Here is a 23,494-nt window from a genome sequence, read left to right as displayed (position 1 = left end):
ATACATGAATTGCACTGATTTCTTTTTTAAGTTGTACAAACCTGAATTGTGATTTTAAAGCCAACAAAAGCTCAATATTAGTTATGTACAGATGAGCCCACCATTCAATTATTCATGTATTACTATCACTGCAGTATTGATGTGCTTTTTTGCTGGGCTTTAGCGGTGTAAATGGATACTCTGGACATGCTTTAGAGAGGTATAACTTAAGTTCATAATTTCCCAGTAGTCTGAGGATAGCATAGAAAACAGTCACAGTTATTTGTAGCAAGAGCGGCCACTTGTAAACAATGAGGGAGACAATCTCCCTCTTCACATGATTCAAATTAAAGAGTGATATCGTCTGCGTAGGTGCGACTAAGGAGTGTTAACCATGGAGACAGAAACGACATGCTGCAATGGTTGCATACTTTACTTTTTTCCCCCACAAACCCTGTATAATGTATTTTGCAGTATATGGTTATTGCTTTAAGTTTGTCGACACGAGCTGGAATGTATTTTGTACCAACGGTGTTGGTTGACATTTGGATGGTTGGGACATGCCCCAATATTTGAATGAACTAGTTTGCATTATTTATGGAGTGAAGTCATATTTTTCTGAGGCTACGTCTCAAAGACGACCAATTTAGGCATGATATGTTAAGATTTGGTTGGCTGAAAGAGAGGGGTTTGAAAGCTCACATCACGTACAAATTTTAATATTTGAAATATCAACATCCATCCATGTTGTGTCCCTGCTGATGTTGAGACTGAACCTACGCCCTTGATTTGTACTAACAACACAGACATGTCACTACGTTATATTCTGAATCTGTTTCTGAATTAGAAATAACCTTTATCAAAATATAGTTCCTGTTAGATTAGAAAGTAATATACATGTAATAATACTGATCTAAATACACGTTCAGTGATGTTTGGGGCAGTGTGAATTTTGTAAACTTTCAGAGATATATTTTTTTAAACTCGTTTTAAAGAGAGCATATAAGCACACATACAACATCATGCACTTGTCACCAAATTATACAAACAATGAGCACTTAATCCTTTCACAACAGTGCAAACCAGTTTGAAAAAGACATCCAGCTGTAACAGTGTATGTCAATTACCAAGCACAGAGAGACAAACTGTCACTTATGTGTTTCAAAGTACAAGAAATACAACATTCAGCAAACAACACCTCTGACGGAGAAGGAGTAAAAGACTATATCTAATCATTTTGTACAATACCCAACAATACTTGTATCTACAGCAGTTGTTCTTTGACACCTCTGATGCCTTTTTTTAAAAACCATCTTTTTTGTTATTTTTGCACAGACAAGTTGATGACAAACTGAGCAGGGATGAAAATTAATCCTTAACTTCCCTCCTCCTATCACCCCCTGATTGCCCTGGTTTAAAATGCAGAAGTGCCACTCACAAAAGGAAAAGGCACGGCTACATTTGATTGGAGTAGGAGGTGGGCCCTCCCACCTGGCTGTACTCAGACGGCTGGCCAAGATTCCCCTGGGTGTTGTAGCTCCCTGTCTGGTCAAAGCTACCCTGGTTGTAGGGCTGCTGGGTAAAGGTGCTGGCTTGTTTCTCAGACGCCCCACCTTCCAACCTCGCAGCACCCTTGTGCCAACCGGTCTCCTTAAAGACAAACCAGATGTTCCCGGCCCATAGAACGAAGTTGAGAAACCCAAAAGCCTAAAGAGAAAGAGAAAGAGAACTTCTCATTAGAAAGCATTTCAATTCCTCTTCCTCCTCCATTAACTTCAACTTCCTCTGAAAACTCAACTGCTTTCAGGAGTTACACATCAACAGATATTTGAATTGCTTTTATCTTTAACTCAAATACACTTGAAGTGAACTGTTACTTTAAAAACAGGTGAGAGCATCATGATTCGGTATGAAAGTGGCATCCTCGAAAGGCTCAGTCATTCATTGGGACAAGGTTCACCATATTACTACATGAGCTCCGGAACAGTTTGTAATGATTGCATATTGTTTTTTTGTTTGTTTTACACAGCGTCCCGGCGTTTGCGACACACATCCTGTGAACCTACCACTGAAGTGTTGAGTCCAGACCAGCGTGCTCCATGCAATGAGCCACACTTGTTGGTCTGGATTTTGCAGGCGGAGATGAGGAGCTGCACCTCGTCTGGATCAGTGGCCACTTTCACATCAGACAGAGCCTTAGCCCAAGCAGAGGAACTGACCAGCCACATGAAGGAGAACACCACCGTCACTATAAAGTCCTAATGGCACGTAAGAGAGGAGGGACAAAGGGTATGAAAGAAATTAAGCTGAAGAAACCACCACATTATGTTGTCAATACTTTGTGAGCAGTGGTTGAATGATAGTCCCCGCTGAACTCACAATAAGCGGCCCTCGGTTGTTTTCACGGTACTTGTTCTGGAAGAAGATGTAGACGATGGTGGCCATGAGGGAATACAGGAAGGCAAAGACCGCAATGGTAACGAAGAACTCTGCAGAGGATGAATAGTCTCCGATGAGGAACACACGCTCCCTCCTAATGCCCTCACACACGGGCGCATCAAAGGACACCTGGTACAACCTGATACACACAGAGAGGTGCAGGGGTCAACGCAAAATGGAGTCTATAGCTCTATTTTGAGAGGACATGTTTTACCCAAGCAGGTCTGATGATACTGTGACTCAATCTCTGAATTCTAGCATAATGCCATTAGTAGTTGGTATAGACTGGATGCATTTACAGTCACAGTGTGTCTGCAGATTATACCAGTAACAAGATGATTTAAAGTGAGAGGAATTATATCCATTGCAAATCTATCAACTTTAATTTTTTCTAACTCTCTCTATCTAACCCAGACGTTTAGATTCAGTTCAGTCAAATCAGAAAAACAGCACATTTTATTTCCCCCAAGTGGTGGATAGCAGTACAGATAGTGTCAGTTTTTCTGCTGCTTTTATAGACATGGACCCACACACACCTACACGCATTATTTTTGACTTCAGTAAATCCCCACATTATGTCACAGGGACCTGTGGTTGTCAGGGTATAGTATGTTACCAATCTGAAAGTAACCACATTGCTTTTAAGTATATTGACTACAGCATGTTGGCTTAAGCCTCATCTTTAGATAAAAGAAAATTCTCCATGCACATTTCTGGCTAACATTGCATTGCCCACAACTCTAATGTATCATAATGCTTTGAGAATATTTCGTTGTACAGTTGTATCTATTAAATAAAGTCATGATGTTTGACGTTGAAGTCACAAAGAACAATTCGTTCTCCATGTGGAGAACCTTTTTAAGATCATGTGTGCATAATCAGTAAAGGATTTCGATGTAGGCGATAAGGCACTTAAAGGATATGTTAATCCAAAACATTTTAATTCAGTCACTATCTACTCTCTCTACTATCTCATGCTGATGGAAAGTCAGGTAAAGTTTCGTAGTCCACAAAACATTTCTGGAGCTTCACAGCAAAACAGCATTCTCCTAAACAACTGGGACTTGTTTTAAAATGTGAAAAAACACCTGAAAATAATAATAGAGCTATAATAAAATAGCTCCATACAGTTTGTCTGGAGTAATCCACATCTCCAAAAGCCCAGAGATCCCAAATTGATTTTAAAAGACATTATTTACACCCTTTTTAAAGTTGAAACCTTCACTGTGGCTGCTAAGCTAAAAGTGGGTGCACAAGCTTGACCACACGTCAAAGGTGTAAATAATGTAATTTCAACATGGGGGGGAGTAGATAATGATTGATTTTTCAACTGATGCTGATGTCTCATCTTTAAAGCCTTTATTGGCCCCGACATTAAAGTAAACACTGGTTCATATTGTTGCCATCAAACGCTGAGACAAGAAATGAAGCCCACTCACCTAAAAGGATAAGCAAAGTCGATGCCAATGCTGAGGTTGCTGCTGGCCTTCTCCATGCAGTCCACACTAACCCGCAGCTGCCCAGAGTAGCCCCCACATGTTGCAAATGCAAAAATGGCAAAGAGCTGGACAAAGAAGGAAAACAACAAAAATCAGATGCCTATTAGGGAAATGGATTCATTATAGTCATTCATTATAATATTCATTGGGAAATATCTAAGAGTGCCCCTGTGAGGACAGCGTCATCAGCTCTGATTTCACCGTTTTACAGCCACTTCTTTCAATTAAGTCTGTGGGAAGATGTCAGAGAAACTGAGTTTTACACCTCAAAACTGAACCGCAGGAAAAATCTAAAGTGTAACTGGAATGAATTTCTGGTAACAAGCTCAAGTAGCAAATAGTGAGCATCAGCAGTCTCACCATTTAAACATTTTGCTTACGGACATCTCAGCAATTTCTCTGCCATGAAGCAAGTTTAACACCAACTGATAGCATTTTGGCCACATCAGCACTTTGAATACAATAGCTGCAGTGAGTGTGTGGGCTGAGCTGAATTAGGACAGACTGGGTCTCGGAGTCTGGAGGAAAAGATCACTTTGTGCTCCTTCCACTGGTACCTGATGATGACTTCACCACCATGCTTATTTAAAAAAAACTGATGTTTATGTTCTTCCTTAAGCAATTGCCTTCTTCAAAATTGTCCTCACAATGCAAGAAATAATTCCACTTGGATTTTAAACACGGAGACAAGTGAGAATCTGAACTGAGAAACTGTACGCGTGCCAGACACTGACACAGCAAGATAAAAAGAGGATTAAATCTGTGTAATATGGCTGCAAATTAATTGAAATATTACCTAGATCGCAATATGGCCAAGTGCAATATCCAAATCCAGAGGCTGCAGTTTTTTGATAAAGGTAAAATGTGTGAAAAAAACACATTATAAAGAAGCACTGTAGTGCTGCAGAGATTTCCTGAACTACAAATCATGTTCTCCAGGTGCGAGGAAACATTTGTTTGCTACAGACCCCAACAAATGTCACACCATCCTGATTTAAATTGTTTTTATCAGTGAAAATTAAAAAAATGTGTTGCAAAAATGATCATTCAGTGTGGCAGAGAAGGACGAAGATCACAATTAAACACAGACTGAATCCATTCTTTGACCTAATGAATCTGCTGTAGACCTCACAGCTTAGCTCGTGTTACGGGCTGTAAAACTTTGAAGTGTATCTAATATTATGTCAGAAATTTGATTTTTTAATGCCATCATAACAACAGTTTGATGACACACAGATCAGGCAGAACAATCACATATTGTGTTTGTTTCAAAGCTATATTTACAATAAAAAACAACAAACACTTGAACTTACCGGAGCAAATATAACCATACACATTGAAGAAAGGAAGATCTAATCCAGTTTAGTGATGCTGCAGGACTCCCAGAAGCATTCTGACACTGAAACAGAATCTGGAGGAGGCTGCCTGAGGAAAACACTTCAATGTGTGTGTGTGTGTGGCTGAGTATGAACGTATACTACGACCTATCTTATGTCTCTTTCCTATACCATTCTGCCCTGCACCACTTCTGTGATTATCACAAGGTGAGAAGAGATAAATAAATGGGGGGAGAAAAGGGGAGGGACGGGTGGAGGTGGAGATACACCTCTAATTGAATTAAAGGCCTGTCTGGAGTTTTTATGACAGTTTCTCTCTGAGTGGGTCCACGTCTTGTTTATCTCACAATAACAACCTACCAGTGGTTTCACAAGATTCCACTGAACTAAGCATTCTTCTTCCATTTCAAAACCTGGTGCCTACATTACCCACAATGCAACTTAGCCACTGAGTGACATCACTTCAAGCAATTCATCAGATTACATGCAGCTTCCTCTGGAGCCACAAAGAGCTTTATACTACTTTTTCACATAGAAAGTAGTTCAAGTAAAAGACGTCACGCTACAACTTTATTGATGCTTGATACAAAAGCAAAACTTGTGCAGTTTTCATTTTCATGGAAACATGGCAGCTTGTTGCTTGTGAGTGACATGCAGGCTTTAAATGCACAGCAAACCACTTTCCACCACTAATAAACATTTTAAATTATATCACATGATGAGAGAGATTCATAAGTGGAATCATGAATTCAATGAAGGAACAATTTTGAAAAAACAGCTCAGCTAGAGGCTCAAACTATTTCACAGAACACATCACTGACAGCAAACTATTTCAGCTTCTTTTTGCTCAAGTTGAACCTGTAGCTGGCAGATAATATATGACAAAGCTTTAATATCAAAACTTATAATAGGTTTGTATAATCTCTTTGTTAGTAAACCTCCCCTGCTAATTCTATACTAATGCAATATTAGTCTGGTCGTTAAAATGATGTGGATGATTAATCATCCTCTCAGCTCTACAGCTTATAGAGAAACATGGCTGAGAGGCTTGATTACAATACAGGAAATGGTTTGTAGATTAACTGTGGAAACATTACACAAACAGCAGCAGATCAACTTATACTGTTATTGTGTGTATAAAGCCAACACTCGGTTCCTGTAATGAGTCAGAGTGCAAGGCGTTGTGTGAAACAAGCTGCAGGATCAGTTTGTGATATGAAGGTTCAGGGTTTATGGTCACAGCAGCTGAGAACTCCTGAGATAAATCTCCAGTATACATGAGAGAGTGAGAAGCTTTACTGTTGTTACTGTGAACCACACATCTTGTGTTCACACACATTAAAAAACTTAGTGGTTGTTCGCTTTCATTCATCTGGTGTGGAAAACAGTGCACTCGTCTCTACACAGTACAATTAAGAAAATGCATTTAATTGACTGAGTTGGTTAAAATAATTTGGCATTCTCTCACTTCCAACACAAACAGTCCTTGCCTCTGGTGTGATTAAATGTAAGCTGTTGCCTCTGCTGCCCACGCAACCGTGGCCCAAAGAGATGTATGGAGCTGTATGGGGAGAAGTTTTGCTGTGTCTTTGCCTGCCTCATGTAACAAACAGAAAAGAGATAATTAGCTTTGCTCTCGACACTGCTCTAAAAGTGATGAGTGGTTTTAATAACATGAAGTATAACAGTGTTGAGTTTTTGGCAAAAATGACACACAATAAAGATGTGTTGTAGAAAAGGTTCTTTCTCCATCTTAATGTGTGTTTTCTTGACTGTTGGAGGCAGCTGGTCACAAGCTCAGCGTGTTTCATTAGTCAACCTTGAAGCCGGACAAGAATTTTGAAGCTACATAGATCATATTCACATGGCGGCCATCTGGGGCAGTATTTATTCTCTTGGTCTTCTGGTCACTATTTTTCTACCGTTTGTTTATTCAGATAAGTTAATGATAAGTTACCGTTTGATTACATCCAGTGTGTTTGCGTTGATATTTTAGAATAAATGTACGCCTTCCTATCGTATTGTGTAACACTAGCAAACAGTAATGTTAGCTAGGAAGTGGTTAGATGCTAACATTAGCTATTGTTTAACGGATGAATTGGCCATCTGTTGAATTCATACTCAAAACAATTAGGGGTCAGCGTATCAGTAGAGTAACAGCTAAATGATGCTGTGAGCTAGTAGCTCAGTTAGCAGTGCATCTAGTGGTCCGGACCTGGAGCTCTGAGCACCAGAGGGATGTTGGTGTTTACACCACTAGCACAGGAGTTTTGGAACAGGACAGGCCAGGGCTAGCTGGTTAGCATGCTAACTTCAGTAGATATCTCTGCAACACAATGCATAGACATTATGTCAATGCTGTTATTTCGTCACATTCTGTTGATAATTTTAGTTGTTTTTAAAAATCTTTTCACTAAAAATGCTTACATATTGCACCTTTAAACTGAGGTAGAAATAATGAAGACTGGTGAGTCCAGGTGAGAGATTTGAGACTAAAGGAGTCAAGAAGAACAGCGGCCATCTTGGCACTATCTCGAGTGAGTTATGAGTTAAAACTGAAGGACTGGATCACAGGCTTCTTGCTATAATCAACAAACATGAAAATGCTGCAAACACATAAACACAGACACACACATCCAACTTCCTAACACACACACACACACACACATGCACACCCTCTGCCCTTAATATGCTCTCTCTCTCACAGCCCAGTTTTCCATATAAAGCTTCAATAGCCTCAAGAGTTCTCACAACCATAATCACCATAATCAGACCTGACGCCTGGTTAGCATGAGCCTGCCCTCTCCCACATTACAGGCAGCTGGACGAGCAGCTTGCCAGCAGCTGGGGAGGAGATATCTCTTTATGTCTTAATGACCAACAGCCTCTGGAGGGCGCTATTTAACAAGCCTCAGCATTATCAGCTCATTCAGCCGCACTACACACACTCATCCTGACAATATCTGCGAGCATGTTCTTTAAGTGCATAGAGATTCAGTGTGTGCATGCATTTGTATTCACAATGTGTAAGTATGCACTAAGCAGGACAGTGTTCACTATTTATTCGCCACAACTGAGAGGATGCAGCAATTCTGGGCACATACAGTATATGAGCAAGCTGTGTACGGATGATGTGTCAAGCTAAACTGAATCTGACAGATGTCAATTTACACACACAGCTAACATGCTCACCATATAGCACTTTATCAGTCTTAACAGGCCAGTCATGATAATTATGCAATAAACTTATTGTACATATCTTATCTTATCCTATCATTTGCTAGCCATGCTGAGAATCTGCCCGTCTGATCGCCACCTTACGTGATTGGCCACTGCAACATGACATTGCGTTTCTCCAAAGGTCATACTGTTTCAACTTTGTTGGTCCACACTAACACACACAAACAAACTACCATTTCTCAAAAAAATTGGTGGACTGGCATTTTCACTGCAATATCAGTTTCTGTCTGAACAAGACAGACATTTAACTTTGGGTTGTGTTTTAGAACTAAACATGATTCCTTCTCCAGCCGCTTTGATTGGACAAATTTGATTGCCTTGGTCCATTTATTGGCCTGTTTATCCAATCAACTGCTTCCTAACAGATACTCTGTTAAGTCACGACATCAGGTCTCGCCATAATGATGAGAGAGTGAAGCGTTTTTGTGGGGGGCCAGTGATATTAAACAAAGAAAAACAGAGGAAAATCCAGTCCCTTCTGCTGTTACCACAAGTTAGAAATATTTTTGGAACTCACCTCAAGAGGCCTGATTGCACACTGTCACATTATCAGTTGCTGTACGCCACCTTGTGTCTGAGAGTAGACACTGAGTTTAGGATCAACCCTCTCACGTATACCATTAAGTGCATTGACTACTTTCTCTGATTTTCTGATTGACCTCAGAGTGCTTCAAACCCTGCAAACAGTTTTACTGAGTTAAGATGAGCCTGATGCACTGACCACATGAGACTGCTATTGAGTATGAGACCAGATCAGGAGAACGGCTTCTTAGGTACTGTGTGCTCACAGTTTGGAAGAAGTTATTTTAGAAAAGTGAAGCGAGATGACCTCATATCAAAACAAAGATTCATTTGTTTCCTACGTCATAGCATTGTCACAGCTGATTAACTTGAGAGACGGATATCATTTTAACAGATATAAAGAGAGACTGGTTTCCAATCCAACCTTTTGCAAGGCACTTGTCTTCACATTGATGCTAGGTGGTTGAACCGTGTGTTGAACCTGCTTATGAGGCCATAACTACACAATACGAGGTGATGCTTTGCGCGGCTAATCTGGCTCACAAAGGGCTGAGCTAGCTTTGGCTGGGTTAGGTCAGCCTCGATCAAAGCCAGACGCTGTGTGATAAACTGCGGCTTCACACCCCCGCTTGTTTTTGTTGCAGCTTCAGGCCTCAGGTGGAGGCTGACTGCTGCTTACCTGACTGTCATGGTGCACAGCTGGAACCTCTGCAGGGAATCCCTCTGCTCAAGTGTTTTTAAGTGATTCGCTCTCTTTAGTTCTGGTTGGTTTCAAGGCAAACAAACACACAGAAATGAGCTCGCACGTCTGCGCACACATGGCAAATTCACATATGCAGCTAAAAGGACTGATAAATATGTGCCATGCAATTATCTGAATAAACAAATGGTAGAAAAATAGTGACCAGAAGAGCAAGAGAATAAATACATCCTCCTAATTATCACAGACACCCCCGGATAAACATCTCTCTCTCTCTCTCTCTCTCTCTCTCTCTCTCTCTCCTGCAGCTGCCTCCTCTCCCTGTGATTTTTGGGCTGGGTTTAGCCCCTCTCATTTCTGGCTGGGGCCTTTGAACAGGAGAGCGTGGCATTGTGGAAGGAGGGTGGGTGCTAAGCCCTGCGCCCCCGTGTGTTTATCTGCCTCTCCCAGCTGGGCTCCTCAGGGAACAAGAGATAGAGAGGGACAGACACAGAGGGAGAGAGAGGAGAGAGAGACAGATACAGAGAGAGAAAGAAAGAGAAGCCAGGGTACAGGAATGAAAAACGTTCTGCAGTGCAAACAAGGCTCTGAGACATCCCCCTGTTTGCCCTCTTCTCCACTGACCTACATGGCATTGAAGAGCACAGCACTAACTGGAAATCCCTAATTTGCTTTCAAACAAGTGTATTCGAAGATTAAAAACGTACAACTCGTGATATAATCTACAGATTTAGGTGAGTGGATGTGGATGTGGATAAAAGGATGAGGATTCTGTCTGAAAAGTAGCTCGAGCAGGGTTGGAGGCTCAAATGAAGACTTGAAGAACGAACACTGTGGAAGAGTGGAGGCTGGCTGAGGATTATGAAACTGATCCTCAGGCTTCAGGCTGAACCACCAGCAATCAGACCTACTGTCCAATACACACAGTCCCCATTGTGAACAAGGGGAAAACAAACAGGGTGTAGTAAAGATATCAACCAGGCAGAAGTGAAGTGGGCAGAAAGAGGGAGAGTATTTAAGGAATGGCAGCTTGGTACAGTGAAGACGCTTTTGACGGTAAAAATAAATAAAATCAGAGGGATGACGAGAAAATGGAGGAGCTGCTCAAACAAGAGGATGTGATAAGAGCGGCACAGGGAGCGATGGAGGTTGCGCCGAGCGGGGAGGCGAGGAGCACGTTAAGTGGCAGATGAGCTAAAAGGTGCATTCACTGATGAGCCGCACTTGACATTTTCACAGACCTCTTCACACACACACACACACACACACACACACACACACACACACACACACACACACACACACACACTGTCCACCTGCTCTATTCAAATCGATAGAAATCGTTGCGGTGTCAAGTGGCTGCCTCAGGAGGAGCAAACGCCTCAGATGTTCAGCCCCTCTCCCTGCCTGACTGGGAGGGGGAAAAAAATCTAGGACACTCTTTATGAAGACAGAAAGAAAGATGAAACAGAGAGTGAGACAGAGATTGAGGGGAGGAGACGTATTGCTTTCAAAATGCTTATCCTCGACTATGATTTAAAATCAAACGACTTTAAAGACTACGCAAACCAACTGTATGGAGTGTGTGGTCTGAAAGGTGAGGAGTCGAAAAACTTTCAGTCAAGTCAGACGTTTACATCAAGTTACTACTTGAATTCTACATTAAGACTAATTTAAAAATAAAGAAATAAAATAGGTGGAGTGAAAGCAGCGCAAACTCTCCAAATAAGCTTCAATTTTACATGAATGGGCCGACATGTAAACATGGGAATGAGCCCCTGGATTAGTTTTTATTACTAGCTGCATAGGAATCTACTTTACCCATAACTAGCTGCCTATTAATCTGCAGTGTTGATGAACAGGCAGTTTTGTACATTACTGTCTTCCAAGGAAATTCAAGAAAACTATCTGAAGTGTAATGGCTGCTTAACTAGTGAACTATACTGTATATGCTATTGGCCCAAATTAAATTATAAGTGATAAACATTTATTGCTGTGGATAATAAAATAAAACGTAGCTAGCTTGGTTATTTTTCAGGAGGATTGAGAAGAGTTTGACATCATTAATGTGAGATTTGTGTGCATATATATTTTTATCTGCTTTTGCGTTTCCAGGATCTCTAAAACCTTTAAATCCTTAAAATGTGTTTCATAAAACATCTAGATTCAAGATGAGAAATAAAAAAGTACGCTACAGAGATTCTTCTGAAATGGAAAGCGTTGGTGTGGGTGTCATGGCCAAAAAGCCAGTAACAGACTAAACAAATGCTGCCAATTTGGAACCGAGTGTATTGCTAAACAGTTTAAAAATCTCTGAAATGGTGTTGTTTGTGCTTATGTTTGTCACATTCCCTAATCCCAGTGAGGAAAAACCTCACTTTCCTCAGTGAGGTTTTTTTTTTTGAACACAAATCAAGTGAGGTAATAAATTGCTTTATGTGCTTCATCTTATCATTTCTCTTCTTCTTTGGTGTGTGTGTGTGTGTGTTTGTGTGTGTGTGTGTGTATGCGTGTGTGTGTAGTAAGTTGGTTGCCAGTTCTTCCAGTATGTCAAGGCACTGACCGGATATATACACACAGTATATGTTTGCATGTGACATGTGTATCCATGCAGCACTTCCATTCATTTATATATGCACATGTTGGTGTGTGTTTGCCTGGCTGCATGCGTGCCTGTGTGTATGTGTGTGTGTGTGTATCTGTGTGAGCATTTAAGGACCTAGATGTGAGTGTGCGATGTGTATGTATATGGACGTAGAGTAAAAATATCTCACTCTCTCCACTCCACTCAGGCAGAAGCATTAGCCACAGTTTGCACAGACAAACACACACACACACACACACACACGCACGCACGCACGCACGCACACACACACACACACACAGTCTCACTTGCTGTCACTGCTGCGGTCCGCCAGTGTGCAAACATGAGCAATTTTACGCCAGCTAGTTAAGTACAAAACAAAACGGAAAGCGGAGATCAGAAATGAGAGCACAGTGGGGCGAGCAGACAGATGCTCCTTTAAATGAAACTTTGACGTAGGAGTGATGAGGGATATCATCCTGACTGATGGCTGGAGTTATGGAGAATTAGTAATAGTTATAGTAAATTATAAGTTTCCCCTTGTCTTGTTATCTTGGCTTCGACATTAGCGAGAAAACCCCAACTACTTCACTGACCACAGAAGTTACACAAAGAAGCAGTGACCACAAGCCTTCATGTAAATCTGTCTGATCGTTGCTTCAGTCGCAGCACCACAGAACAGAATCAGCAGCTCATTTAGCGGCGGCTAATCCCCTCCTGCACGGGGAGCGCTTTGTGCCCTGCATAGCCCAGATTCATCTCTCCCACTATCTCTCTGCTCTCTCCTTCCCTCTGTAAGCATGACCGACCACGAGCAGGCAGAAAATCTCCATTTATTTTTGTAGCACTGTCCCTTCTTGGTGCTCCTCTCCTCCCCGTGGGGTTTCCATAGTCAGGTGACTGCGCTGGAACCCGGCCCCAGTGGCCTACGGGGACCGTCACTGGAGCTGGGGACACCCAACGGAAATTTAATACAACCCCACTCTGTGTGTGTCTGTGTGTTCACCATTATGCCATTGTTATACCATTAAACACCAAAATGAATACATGTATTCTTTCAACGCGGGTAAAGCCACTAAAAATAGGCGATCGACAGTCGACAAGTTTGCATTTCTGTGTCGCAGTCATTCAACGCCACGAACGCACTGGAAAAAGAGGCACACGAGAAAGCTTTCTTTATATTCTTGTCCGTGTACAAACTGTCTCGACATTGGTGCTCTTCCATGTACTATGTGTGTGGGATGTCTTGTTCAAGCAGACATGTCTACCTATAGGAGAAGACAGACTAACCTTTCCTTTCCCCGAGTCGCAGATGGTGGATCATCGTCTCAGGGTTCAGAGGGAGACAGAGGTCCGGCTTTGACCTGATGGGTCAGGAGAGGCCACGTCACGTCACATCCAGGAGGTCATCGGCTACCACAACCCTCAACCCCAGATTGTTATAAGATGTTTGTAGTATGAATGAGTATGATGTAGTTTTGGAGAAGAAATTCAAACTCAGAATTTTCATATTTATAATATCAATGAGGTAATAATACAAACTCAGAAATATTCATTTTTTCCATAACTGAATAAACAAGCTGTTCTCAGAGGAAAATAAGGTCCCCAGAACACTGTTTGAAGCTAGAAAGGTGGCAGGGTCCGCCATATATGAACAAAGTAAAACAGTCTGAAATTGTGCAGTCCTTTAAGGTCAGTTTGTTCATTCAGTTTGTTTAGACATAAAAATCAGTCAATAAAGATCTTTCTCTTCTGATTAAAATGTCTTCCCTAAAACTACATAGTGCACCTTTAAAGACCCCTTGTTTCTCAAATTAAGTTTGGTACCCATACTTTTTTCCCTTTAAAATATGCATATTTAGTAAACATTGTTCTCAATATGCACACATGTTCTGTTCGGGATAGCCCCTTAAAAGTCAAGGAAGGTTACTAGGCCCTGAGTCCAGTATGGCTTTCTTTGATTGTGTCCCAGCCTTGAGCTGGTGACTTAAGTGACTTAAACAGTCAATCATACATGTCATGCAGGCTGGAATATCTTTGAGATGTAGGATACGTTATCTAGCATTTCAAACAACAGACTAAAAAACATCCACAGCAGGTTTGTGATGAAAAAAGAATCTTGCACATTGTTGCACTCAACTTAAATTACTGATTTAGAAGTATAAACATTTAAACCAGGTAAACATCAACATATATGAACCAACAACCATCAAGTTCTACAGTTTTTTCAGAACTGGGTGAAGCTTATATTGACTGACAGTTATCAGGGTTGGTTGTAGAGTAATTTGTGATAGTTATTCTGAAAAGCGTTATTATTCTACATGCTTAACATTATCTCTTGAAGCTTTTAAAGGAGGTGTAACTTTTCCCCAGCCTCAAGTCCCCCATGTCAAAAGGATTTTGAGTGATTTCAGTGCCGAAAAACAGATCTTTGACCCGGCAAGTCTCTTGTGATATCTGTCAGCAGCTGTCGCCAATCTCTCTGCGTCGCCCTCCTTTCACTTGTTTCCCTTTGGTGTGTGTGTGTGTATGTGTGTGTGTATGTGTGCGCGCTACTGAACAAATATTCATCATGAACATCGTGCACTAATCTGTCAGAACCTACAATATGGCACATAACCAGTGTGATAGGTCCCTGAAGAAACAATACAGAGTGTGACAGACAGAAAGACAGACACACAGAGAAAGAGAATGTGAAATATTCAGAATGCTTTACCAAAGAAATGATGCATCTAAATTTGCCAATCCTGCTGAACTCAAAATCTGTTTAATCTGTGAGGTGTTTTACTCCTATGAGGCTTTGCCGTATTTGCATCACTACAAAGTCCTTCTGGCGCAGCTCACTGATGTTCCCAATTAAAATAAATAATGTTTGGCTTAGTGTTTAGAGATTTGGGCTTTAATCCCAATGTGTAATTTCTGTACAATACCAAAGATGTCTGCATTAATCAGAGAAAGAATTTGATTTCATGCTTGCTTTCTTAAGACGAACCTGATTATTGGTATTCACTTTTAAAGTGGCCAATACACACATTGCTGAAGCCAATCTCAACTTCCCTCTTCATGTTCAGGCTACATTTACAAAACTAGCAGGAAACACATACATGTTCTAGTTTGAGGATGTGTAGACCTTTTTAAAAAGGACAATCATTCACCATTTGATCTGTAAAATTGTGAAAAATTATCACAATTTCCATCATAATGGCCCATCAGAAAATAGCTTGTTTTGTATTAAAATGATTAATTTTACGATGACAAAAAAAAAACTGAGACAAGCAGCAAATCCTCACATTTGATAATCTGGACCAAACATGTGTTTGGCATTTTACTTGATAAATCAATTAATAAACTAATATTTGTGTTGTTGGCGATGCATTCTCTGTCACTCAACTAATTAATTAATCCACTACAATCAATTGGCATTCAGTATTAAATATCACTCAGTCCACCAAAAAGCCATGTGCTGACATTTGTTACTCTTCATGCAGTTTCATTTGTTTCTGTTATATTCAAATTCAGCTGTATTAAGGCTGACCAGCTGATAACTACGGAACTACTTATTTCCTCTGTTTTCCCGTGATAACGAGTTAATTTCATTTGTTTTCTCGAGATCTCGAGTTATTATCTCGAAATAACAACTGCCGTTTTCCCGAGATAACGGGATCATTTTCTCGAGATCTCGAGATAACGAAACTTTGTTTTCCCGAGATAACGAGTTATTATCTCGAAATAACAACTGCCGTTTTCCCGAGATAATGGGATAATTTTCTCGAGATAACGAAACTTTGTTTTCCCGAGATAACGATATAATTAATTTGAGATCTTGAGAAAACAAAACGATAGTGTAGTATATTAAATCATTGCAGGAAACATCATTCAGTGTAACAATGTCAGAGGAGCAGGAGCATATAGATCACCGCGTCACATATCTTTTCAATCAAGGCCTGACACAGGCTGAAATAGCATTATGCCTTGCTATTACAGATAATATACAATTAGTGTGCGTAATCTAAAAAGACGGTTAGCAAGGCTTCAGCTATATCGGCGGCGCAATCTAAGTGAGCCTGATGTCGTCGTTAACTACATAGCTGACCAGCTACCAGGTCCCGGGCGTCTCCATAATCTCAGGCCTATCATATCACAGTCATTATCTCGAGATCTCGAATTAATTATATCATTATCTCGGGAAAACAAAGTTTCGTTATCTCGAGATCTCGAGAAAATGATCCCGTTATCTCGGGAAAATGGCAGTTGTTATTTCGAGATAATAACTCGTTATCTCGGGAAAACAAAGTTTCGTTATCTCGAGATCTCGAGAAAATGATCCCGTTATCTCGGGAAAACGGCAGTTGTTATTTCGAGATAATAATTCGAGATCTCGAGAAAACAAATGAAATTAACTCGTTATCACGGAGGAAATACAATGTATGAATGCATGGCCCTTTAGGGCTTCCGTAGATAACTATGGAGGACTGAAACTTTTTATAGAAATAAGAAAAATAAATTAAATCATCATTAAATAAATTAGTATGCCATTAAATGCACCATAAATAATATTTAAAATAAATGTAGGCAGTAATTCATTTAGAGACTGTGACATAAATTCATATTTCTGCTTTATTTTGCCTCTGTATTTATTTACCTTTGTATTAATTCAACCGTGAATTTACTTCCCCATTCAAAGAATACTAGAATACTAAAGAAATAAATACAAAATAAATACAAAATATTTAAATGAATCAATGAATAATTAATATGAAAAAGTTACAAGCAGAAGTAAATAAACAGTTATTAATGCAAAAATAAATACTGAGGCAGAATAAAGCAGAAATATCAATTTATGTCCCATTTTATAAATTAGCTAAGGCCTACATTTATTTTCAATATTATTTTTGGTGCATTTGATGGCATATTAATTTATTCATTGAGCCATTTATTTATTTATGATTTTGTCAGTTTCAGTCCTCCATAGATAACGTGTACAGAGAGGATTTGTGATTTCTTCCTGGACCATACCCCAATTGGTTAATGAATAACCAATAAAACATGGATTAATAAAAAATGCTGTACTGTACTACTAGTTCTAACAAGTTCTAACTAGCTCAGCCTTTCAATATGCATACAATGCATATCGTTATTTCACTTTATTTCCAAGTCTGCTCTGGATCATGCTGATGCTGATTTTTTGTCTGTCACATGCAAGTTTAACCTTAAATTTTTGAGGTCATGTACAATATGCAGCCATCATGCACATATTCAACATCTTGTTTAAGGAGTTTTATTCGAAAACCAATCTGCTCGAAATATTTTTAAGTCAAATGGACAAATGGTGTTTTCAACCGACTCTTTAGCCATTTAGCATCTGACAATAGCAGCTCAGCTAACAACAGTCGTCTTTTCATCCTATGAAATCAATGATTTAAGGCTTGAAAAGTTTTTTGTTTCCTTTTTTTTGTGCTTTTTCTATAATCTTCTATAATCTTTTTCTATAATGCTTTTTCATCATCCCATTGTTTAAACATTTTCAGAGAATGTTAAGCGCTACATCTGCTGGCGTTGTCTCGACAACAGTAACTAAGGGGCAGGGAGTGTGAACGATGGCATCAGATGCTTACAGGTCATTTTCCAGGAATTTACTCAAGTACTCCAGTCAGGCCCAAGCAATGATCAAACCCCTGTGACAAATAACCTTCTTTTGTGGCAGAGGTTCATTTTGTACACACAAACAAACATGTACCGCCCAGTGCCCACCCTAAGGCGAACTAAACCAGTGTACAGTAAAGTACTGAAGATGACATCATAGGACAGTGGGTCAAGCCTGGATTTTGGATGAAAGCAGAACCATTACTCATAAATTAGACTCATGATGGACTCATGCTTTGTGACTCATCAGCCCGAGTTTTGTTGTGCTAAAGGAAAGCCACTGAGTTGATACAGTACTTGTAAAACTGCCCTGTGTGAGATGGTACAGCGGCCACGGCGATGCAGCGGCGCATGAAAAAATGCATGTATATCATTTGCATCATGTGCTCAATCAACTGTACAATTTTGCTCTCTTCCTCCTTCCATCTCACACACACACACACACACACACACACACACACACACACACACACACACACACACTCACACACATGCAGTGAAGAGTTTGGGCACATCTCAAAGGACAGCTTCTGCATGAGTTGGTCCATGGTGGAGAGGAGGGGACCTTACAGCTGTTTGGAGCAGAATATGCCAGCCACTGACAGTGTGCCAAACAGGCCAGGAGCCTGCATGCATACACACACACACACACACACACACACACTGAGCTGTTAAATCTAGTGTCTCCTGCAGACATGGCTGATTATGAATCTGCCTCTTCTTTGTGCGGAGCGAGTACTGACTGAAGATGCAGGAACCTACTAGTTGGCTGCAGAGATCTTGATTAAGTTAACCTAACCTTTAAACAACCTTCTGTTTGTCCACATAACCAGTCAGCCATACAGTCAAGGGTTCACTGTCATTAGCAACCTAAATGTCAATCGCTGCCTAAACTACAGCCTTTAAAGCCTGAGGGCGCGCAAACAAACCAGACTGACAGACATCTGTTTCTACTGGTGTCATAGTGTGGGAAGAAATTCACTGCAGGGCTTTTGATAATGAAGCATGATTGTCAGAAGCACAGAAAATACTTTGGCTGACATCGTATTTGCAGCAACTCTTCAGAAATGACTGCCATGTTAGTCTTCGACTTAAGCTGAATGTATCTAAAATTGAAAGAAAAACATTTCAGTGTTGGTCTGAAAAACCTAGTCCAGTGTTCCAAGGAATTATGTCCCTATTGGACAATTGTGCATCTCACAGTTTATGTCCAATGTTAGTCTGACTCATACTGTGGGTGTAAGTCTGCCGTGGCTGACTATTTCAGTCTGCATTCTCCTCCACTATCTGATTGTTACCGTTTTCAACATCCCCACCTCTACGGAAATGAACAACAAGCCAGCAACCTACACGCTGACAATGGCACACTTCGCTAATGGTACCAAAGTAAACAAGTGAGGAGCGGTTACCTTTTCTTTTGCTGGGATTTGGCCATTTTAATGGCAGGGCTTGCCTCCAGACAAGCAAATGTTCCACCAAAACCACTTCTCCTGACACTATTTTTGCAGGGGCATGGTTGCAGCCTCCTGGGCTTTGCACCACCCCAGATGATTGGTGAAGAAATACAAGCAAGCCAAACGGACAGCACAATGTTTATGGGGCCAGCCAGACCTTCTCTAGCACTGACACAGCTCTGTGGAAGTTTTGCTATGCGTCAAGTGTCAATGCAGGAAGTGTTGTAGCAACGGCGTCGCGTCCAGATGCAGAGGCTAATAGGTCCTTCAAACTTCGCTACATTATTGTTTTTAACCTATTACCTATATCAGAAATACATTCATCTGCAAAGGAAAAAAGAAGCGCAGGTTTTTGATTAAGAGCAGCAGACTTTGATACGATCACTGCCCATGGCATCTTTGGTCCATTCAACCTGACCAGACAGACTGCCCAAGGTAGGAAAGGAAGAGAATCAGGATAAGAGTCATGCTAATCCAGCTTGGTTTTAAGTCTGCTCCTTGCTAATGTCTGGTCGCAGGGAAATTAAATGGACAAATATGACTTCCCGCCAAGTAACGGGAAATCAGAGACCCACATCTTAACAGAGACCTGTCTCCACCATAACATCTCAGATCAAGCTGTTGCACTCGACGAGCAGAACGTGTTTAGAGCAGACAGAGCGCAGGACTTCAGTAGAACGAGGAGAGGTGGACACTGTATTTCAAACAAGTTTGAAGGGCATGTGGAGCTATAACGGCGTTAGCTTCTGTAGCCCCATCTGCTTGAGGCTAGCAGCTAGAGGCTACATTAGCAGCAACGAGATTAACACACCTGATTCTCACGCTGAACTGGTCTGCAGTCAGGTTGTACAATGGGAAATGTAGCATCAGGTTTTGACAAGGGAGAAAAATAAGTGGAATAAAAAAAGATGATATCCCTGCTGTAACCATTTGGATCCTTTTATTGTCCATTGTGAGTCAGACAAGGTTATAGGAGCGCACTGCTAAATCTGTAGAACGCTCTTTTTAGACACCTACTCTTCGTGTTTGTTCTGAGAGTAATGCTCACAATAACTGCTGTTCTTTCTGAGTGCAGCAGTAGAGTCCGCCTAACCTTGCTCCCTGAAACAATCTGACAACAACCCCAGATTTTCTTCTCTTTCTTTCTTGTCCTTTCTTGTAAAATGCAGCTGACCACCTCTGTGAGCTGGGAAGATTTAATAATTATCAAATTATACACTACATCAAACTATAAATGTCCTCCTCACCAAACCATCCAACAACTCACTCCCTTAAGATTTCCCAAGATGCCTTAGGGATGTATGCGTATAGACCTATAACTGATTGCAGCACGTAAACTTTTGCAAATGTTTGATTCTGTTTTTTTTTCCTTTTAAAAATGCTGTTAATTACATTGATGGTGTTGTCCATCACACCAGGATCAGTCCCTTTTTCTTCTATATTAGGTCTTCTCTTGATTTGATCGTAAAGTAGCTACACTAAGCTATGAAGCTTTAGCACCATATAGGAGGATTTCAATGTTGTAAGACAAAATACTCCAAAAATACTGGGGCCAAACGAGGGCAAACAGTATAGTTACGTCATCTGGACTCCAGATGGAGGCAGAAATTCTGAGACCAACTTAGGCTTCATGGAGATCCCTTTCCTCCCTGATACTAGACAAAAACAGCCTAACCACGACTAGTTGGTGCCACTGATGGTGCTGCAGAATAAATCAGAATACCTGGGTCATAATTTGAATTGTTTGCATTTTTATAAGCCCACTGGCGAGCGGAGATTTTGGACGAGTTTCCTTCTTTTCAGTTGCATGCAAGAGAGAATATAAAGGCAGAGTAGGGAAAAGGTCACTTTTATAATAGTGTCATGAAGGTGGTGTTGTTGCCTGCCCGCCTCAGGTTATTGTGTGTGTGTGTGTGGTGTGTGTGTGTAGACAGAGAATGTAAAATTAATTGTAGCCTGCATAGGGTCGCGTATGTTTACATTTGAGTGAGAGATCTCAGGTGAAGCTTGGATCGATACGTCACCGGATGTTACAGGACGGTGTGCAGTAATTCTCGCACAATCACACATGCTGCCCTCCAACTCACACACACACACACACACACACACACACACACACACACACACACACACACACACACACACACACACACACACACACAGAGCAACAATAAGACACACAGAGGGAGCTATTACAAAGTGTTATCTTAATCATACAGATGGTGCTTTGGATCATCTGCTTGTTCTTTGGCTCTGTCCCACATATATCACAGTGGATCTGGTCACACGCAAAACAGCCGAGGGGGACACGCTCGGGAACTCACCTCGCTGATAGACATCTGCCTTGTCTCAGCTAAAATGTCACGTGTGTCTGCTGAGAGTGAGTTTGAACGGGGTTTACAAAAAAATTAATAAATTCTTGTTTTTGTTATTTGTTTTTTATGGAGTGGCGAGGGAGCGCTCGGCTGCTTGAGGATTCTCTGCACATTTGATGGCATTTATAAAAGTGGGAAAGACAAGCTCACACACACGCGCACACACACGAGCTGAATACCCTTATGGCTACAGTAATTTCTCTAAACTCACATCAAAGAAAATCACTTATCTCTTTTTGCCTTCAGGCTCCTCTGCACTGTACAATAAACATGAGAGACTACAAACGGCACCCAGACACACACACACACACACACACACACACACACACACACACAGAGGTAGTAAAGCTTTGATTCAGTCAGAGCTAGGACACCCCGTTCTCATTGTTGACTCCTGTTATATCATTTCACTTGGAGTAAAAAAAAAAAAATGGGGCATCTTTTTTTTGTGGACTGGCGCAAAGAAACGCGCAGGGGTTGGCACAACGCATCCAAAATACGCATAATTGAAAAGCTACACAGCGGCTTCCCCTGGCATGTAGTTCTCACGGAGCTATAAATCCTTACATAAACTTGAGCCATTCAGTCACGGTGGGAAAGGGATCACAGCCGAGATGATTTGCGGGCAAGGTGGAGCACAAACACCAACACCCAGGCACCAAAAACCAACAGATGTGATAAAGTTTAAGATGCGCCAGAGAGATGGAGGAACATATGAAGTCAAAACCAGATGTTTACTCATCACACACACACACACACCCTACATTATATAATTCACGTATATGTATTTACACTGCACAATGAAGTTGTTGCATGCAAGTTCCAACTCACCCATTCCAGCACACGGATAAATCCCAGAGGTAATTTAAGCACTTGAAATGTCCCCACAGTTGCGAGCTGCGTTAAGGACACAGAGGGGAGGACAACAGCATTCTCATTTCAATCACCAATTAACCACACACTGGCTCATTTAGCAGATAAACACACATGTCTGAGTCAAAATCATCTCGCCGCTCGCTGCTTTCCTCACCTGATCAGCGGTCTCCATCCCAGCAGCAGCAGCCTACTTTCTTTTTATTTATTTTTTTACTTGTTCTGATTGGATGTAAACAATCTCAAACCGCAAGCCAAGAGCCGATTGATGTGTCTGTCGCGCCAAACAGTCAGGGGGCTCTCGGCTCCGACTCCGAGTCCCGCCGGAAGAACCCGAGTCCTCTTCGGGCTCCGGGATTCGATGTGCCATGGAGACAGGCGGGGATTGGCCCCCGCCAGGAGGAGTGACGCCTCCATGTTTTTGTCATTGGAGGGAGCGGATTCATTATTTCATCAATCTGGGTCGTTAATTTTGTCTGTAAACAAGGAGCCTGTTGTGTTCAGGTGCAATCGTCTTAAACTTTCATGTCTTAAATTTTGAAATCTGTTGAAATCATCCTTGTCCATTGGTTTGGGCTGGTGCCAAGAGAAGTTCACCTTTCATCAGAAATCATTTTAATAAGTTGTATTATTTTGAAAGGGCACTATGTAGTTTTGGAATTAAAACTCAGAATTGTATTATTTACAATATTAATGATGTAATAATTATAAATAAATTATAGACTAGCCTACATCAAACCATAAATGTCCTTCTCGTCAAACCATCCAACAACTCACTTCCTCAAGATTTCCCAAGATGCCTTACGCACCAGGACCAATCCCATTTTCTTTTATATTAGGACTTGATTT

General features: G+C 41.0%; 1 protein-coding gene across 1 annotated transcript; it reads right to left on the bottom strand.

Moving 5' to 3' along the window:
- Window positions 1–1,434: 1,434 nt before the first annotated feature.
- On the bottom strand, window positions 1,435–22,820 carry synpra (synaptoporin a). Its single transcript, XM_073468918.1, has 6 exons — window positions 22,803–22,820; window positions 22,604–22,669; window positions 3,858–3,982; window positions 2,359–2,557; window positions 2,046–2,237; window positions 1,435–1,686 (listed from the first exon to the last, which is right to left on the bottom strand). The coding sequence occupies exons 1-6, from the start codon at window positions 22,818–22,820 to the stop codon at window positions 1,435–1,437; spliced, it is 852 nt and encodes a 283-aa protein (XP_073325019.1).
- Window positions 22,821–23,494: the final 674 nt, after the last annotated feature.

This window comes from Pagrus major, chromosome 6, assembly GCF_040436345.1.
Source record: "Pagrus major chromosome 6, Pma_NU_1.0".
Lineage (NCBI taxonomy): Eukaryota > Metazoa > Chordata > Actinopteri > Spariformes > Sparidae > Pagrus > Pagrus major.
Note: the sequence above shows the minus strand (reverse complement) of the source record. Positions and strands in the feature narration are given on the sequence as shown.

Excerpts from the sequence above, each read along its gene's own strand:
- synpra (XM_073468918.1), bottom strand. Across the intron at positions 2,558-3,857 it reads GACTTTGCTTATCCTTTTAG|GTTGTACCAGGTGTCCTTTG; the intron begins GTGAGTGGGCTT and ends TGTGTGTATCAG. Across the intron at positions 1,687-2,045 it reads CTGGACTCAACACTTCAGTG|GCTTTTGGGTTTCTCAACTT; the intron begins GTAGGTTCACAG and ends CTTTCTCTTTAG.